Source organism: Macadamia integrifolia, unplaced genomic scaffold, assembly GCF_013358625.1.
Source record: "Macadamia integrifolia cultivar HAES 741 unplaced genomic scaffold, SCU_Mint_v3 scaffold264, whole genome shotgun sequence".
Taxonomy (NCBI): domain Eukaryota; kingdom Viridiplantae; phylum Streptophyta; class Magnoliopsida; order Proteales; family Proteaceae; genus Macadamia; species Macadamia integrifolia.
In genome coordinates, this window is record NW_024868851.1 from 350,374 (window position 1) to 352,442 (window position 2,069).

At 37.2% G+C, this 2,069-nt stretch overlaps 1 protein-coding gene across 1 annotated transcript in view; it reads right to left on the bottom strand.

Moving 5' to 3' along the window:
* The window catches only part of LOC122066950 (ureidoglycolate hydrolase), a 6,788-nt gene extending 5,160 nt beyond the window's left edge, over positions 1–1,628 (bottom strand). The window contains exons 1-3 of the mRNA XM_042630796.1: positions 1,309–1,628; positions 809–894; positions 219–293 (exon numbers count right to left, since the gene is read on the bottom strand). Of these exons, the coding sequence (XP_042486730.1) occupies positions 219–293; positions 809–894; positions 1,309–1,512 (365 nt within the window). The 5' untranslated portion in view covers positions 1,513–1,628. The remainder of the gene's footprint in view (positions 1–218; positions 294–808; positions 895–1,308) is intronic.
* Between the last annotated feature and the right edge of the window lie 441 nt (positions 1,629–2,069).

Genomic DNA, 2,069 nt, shown 5'->3' on the forward strand with positions numbered 1-2,069 from the left:
ACCCCCCCAAAAAAAAAAAAAATCTTCATCAGTGCACTTGTAAACCTTTAAAAGTATTTTTCATCAGTAAGTCTCATGCATGCTAATGGGATAGGATAGGTGAGGGTTGATTAATGCTTACCGGGCTCAGTATTGATGAACCCAGCCACAACCACTTTGTTGTTATCCTTATGCCACTCAAGGACACAGAATGATAAAGATAAAGACCAAAAACTCACCATCGACCAAAAATGTTACCAACAGCATCCTCTCTAATAGAAAGACCAGCTAGTCCCATGAAGTTCTTCACGTACCTGAATTTACATATTCAGACAAAGACATGAGAAGACAGCAATGAGATTTGAAATGAAAAGCATACTGCACAATCAAATGGCCACCATTATACAAATTGTAATGTTTGTGACCAAAAAAGTTTCCAGGCGGTTGAATAAGCAGAATATCTCATGTGGGGGGTGGGTAGAAGAAGGAAATGGGATCAGAGTAGTCAATATTTAGGATCACATGTCTTCTGGAGGAAACATTGGAGAAATCAACTTCTCTGTCAAAGTGCCGAAACATACTATAAACTTCAAATGAATGTCTCTAAATGTGAACCGAATAAAATAATCAAATTCTTATCCGATTATTGCAAAGCACCTAAAAGAATAAAATATAAACACACAAAATAATAGGTCAAATGTAGACTTTCCAACCAAGAACACATATAGTGGGCTTGCACCACTGTTATCTCCTGAAATCAACATCATCATTTTCTAATCAAACAACTATGGGAATATAGGAAGGAAATCAGATTACATCCTATACATACCTCCTAGCCAACACATCCTTCTCACTGTACAGGATCCTAGTTACTGATGGGGCAGGCGTATCCGAGAAAGTTGACAACTCCTCAATCTAATACCAAAAATCCAAACATTTGCACTGCTAATTATTAGGAAAATAAATTTGTATAAAGCATAAATCGAAAACCCACCTTACAGAATTCTAAAAACACACCCACCCAAAGGCAGGGGAAGAAGGCCGGCCATTTAAGAAATGTCAATAATATTTACTTTTTAATGTGTAGGTTATCATCCCTATAGCAGAAAAGCAATCCACTTCATAAAATTCCAGGCAAACTACAATAAACGAGATTTTAGAAATCCAGCTAGACGGTACAAAGTACAAACCAAGGATTTCATTCAACTACAAATCAATCCCGTAAATCAACATCAACATTTTCTATGAATCCAACCCATAGTATAAACCCAGATACCCAAGTTACAAACCTACCAGATATCAATAAAAGAAAAAATTAGGTTTCATTACCTGTCCTTGTAGAGTTTCAATATCAACAGAAATTGAATGTAAAGAGCTCGAAGGAAATGAATCGACTTCATGAATTGGGTATCCCGAGAACTCCTCCATGGTTTTCGTTGTTGGGTCTTGGGCATTGTGAGATGAGATTGAGGAGAAGAAGCAGAACAAGAAGGAGGTAAGAAGAAGGTGAACGTGAGAGGATCGCAGCGCCATCTGTTACTTCCCTGGATTGCTTCTTTCAAACTTGCAAATAATCGAAGTGAAGCAGAGTCCGAATTTGGGGCGCCTATTATTTAACTAACTATGAAAATTAAAAGAATACTTAGAAGTGATGTTAAAGAGCCACTAAGAACAAAGAAGTGAGTCAGCACCATCGAGGCAGTGCAAGATTTAGCAACGTGTCATGTTTTCATAGATCAGTGCTCAAAAGTCAAACCAACCAGATACCCAGAATCTCATGCCGGGCTTATAACATCACCAGCGGGAGGATAGAATTTCTATTCTCTTATTCATGCAGTAGCTTAGAATCATTTTTATAGTACATCCTGCTTAGTATATTGTGAGTCTTGGTCACACCCTCTGTTAGTTAAAATGGGAACGGCAAAAAAGCATTGTTCGGTACGGGTATGTTTTAAACGAATCAAAACGTGAACGAGACGGTCAAAAATACGGTCAAATACGATAAAAACGGACGATACGTGTTTTAAACGTTTATATTTAAATAATACGGTGTCAAAAAAAGGCAATATATAGACATAAATTGGCATAAT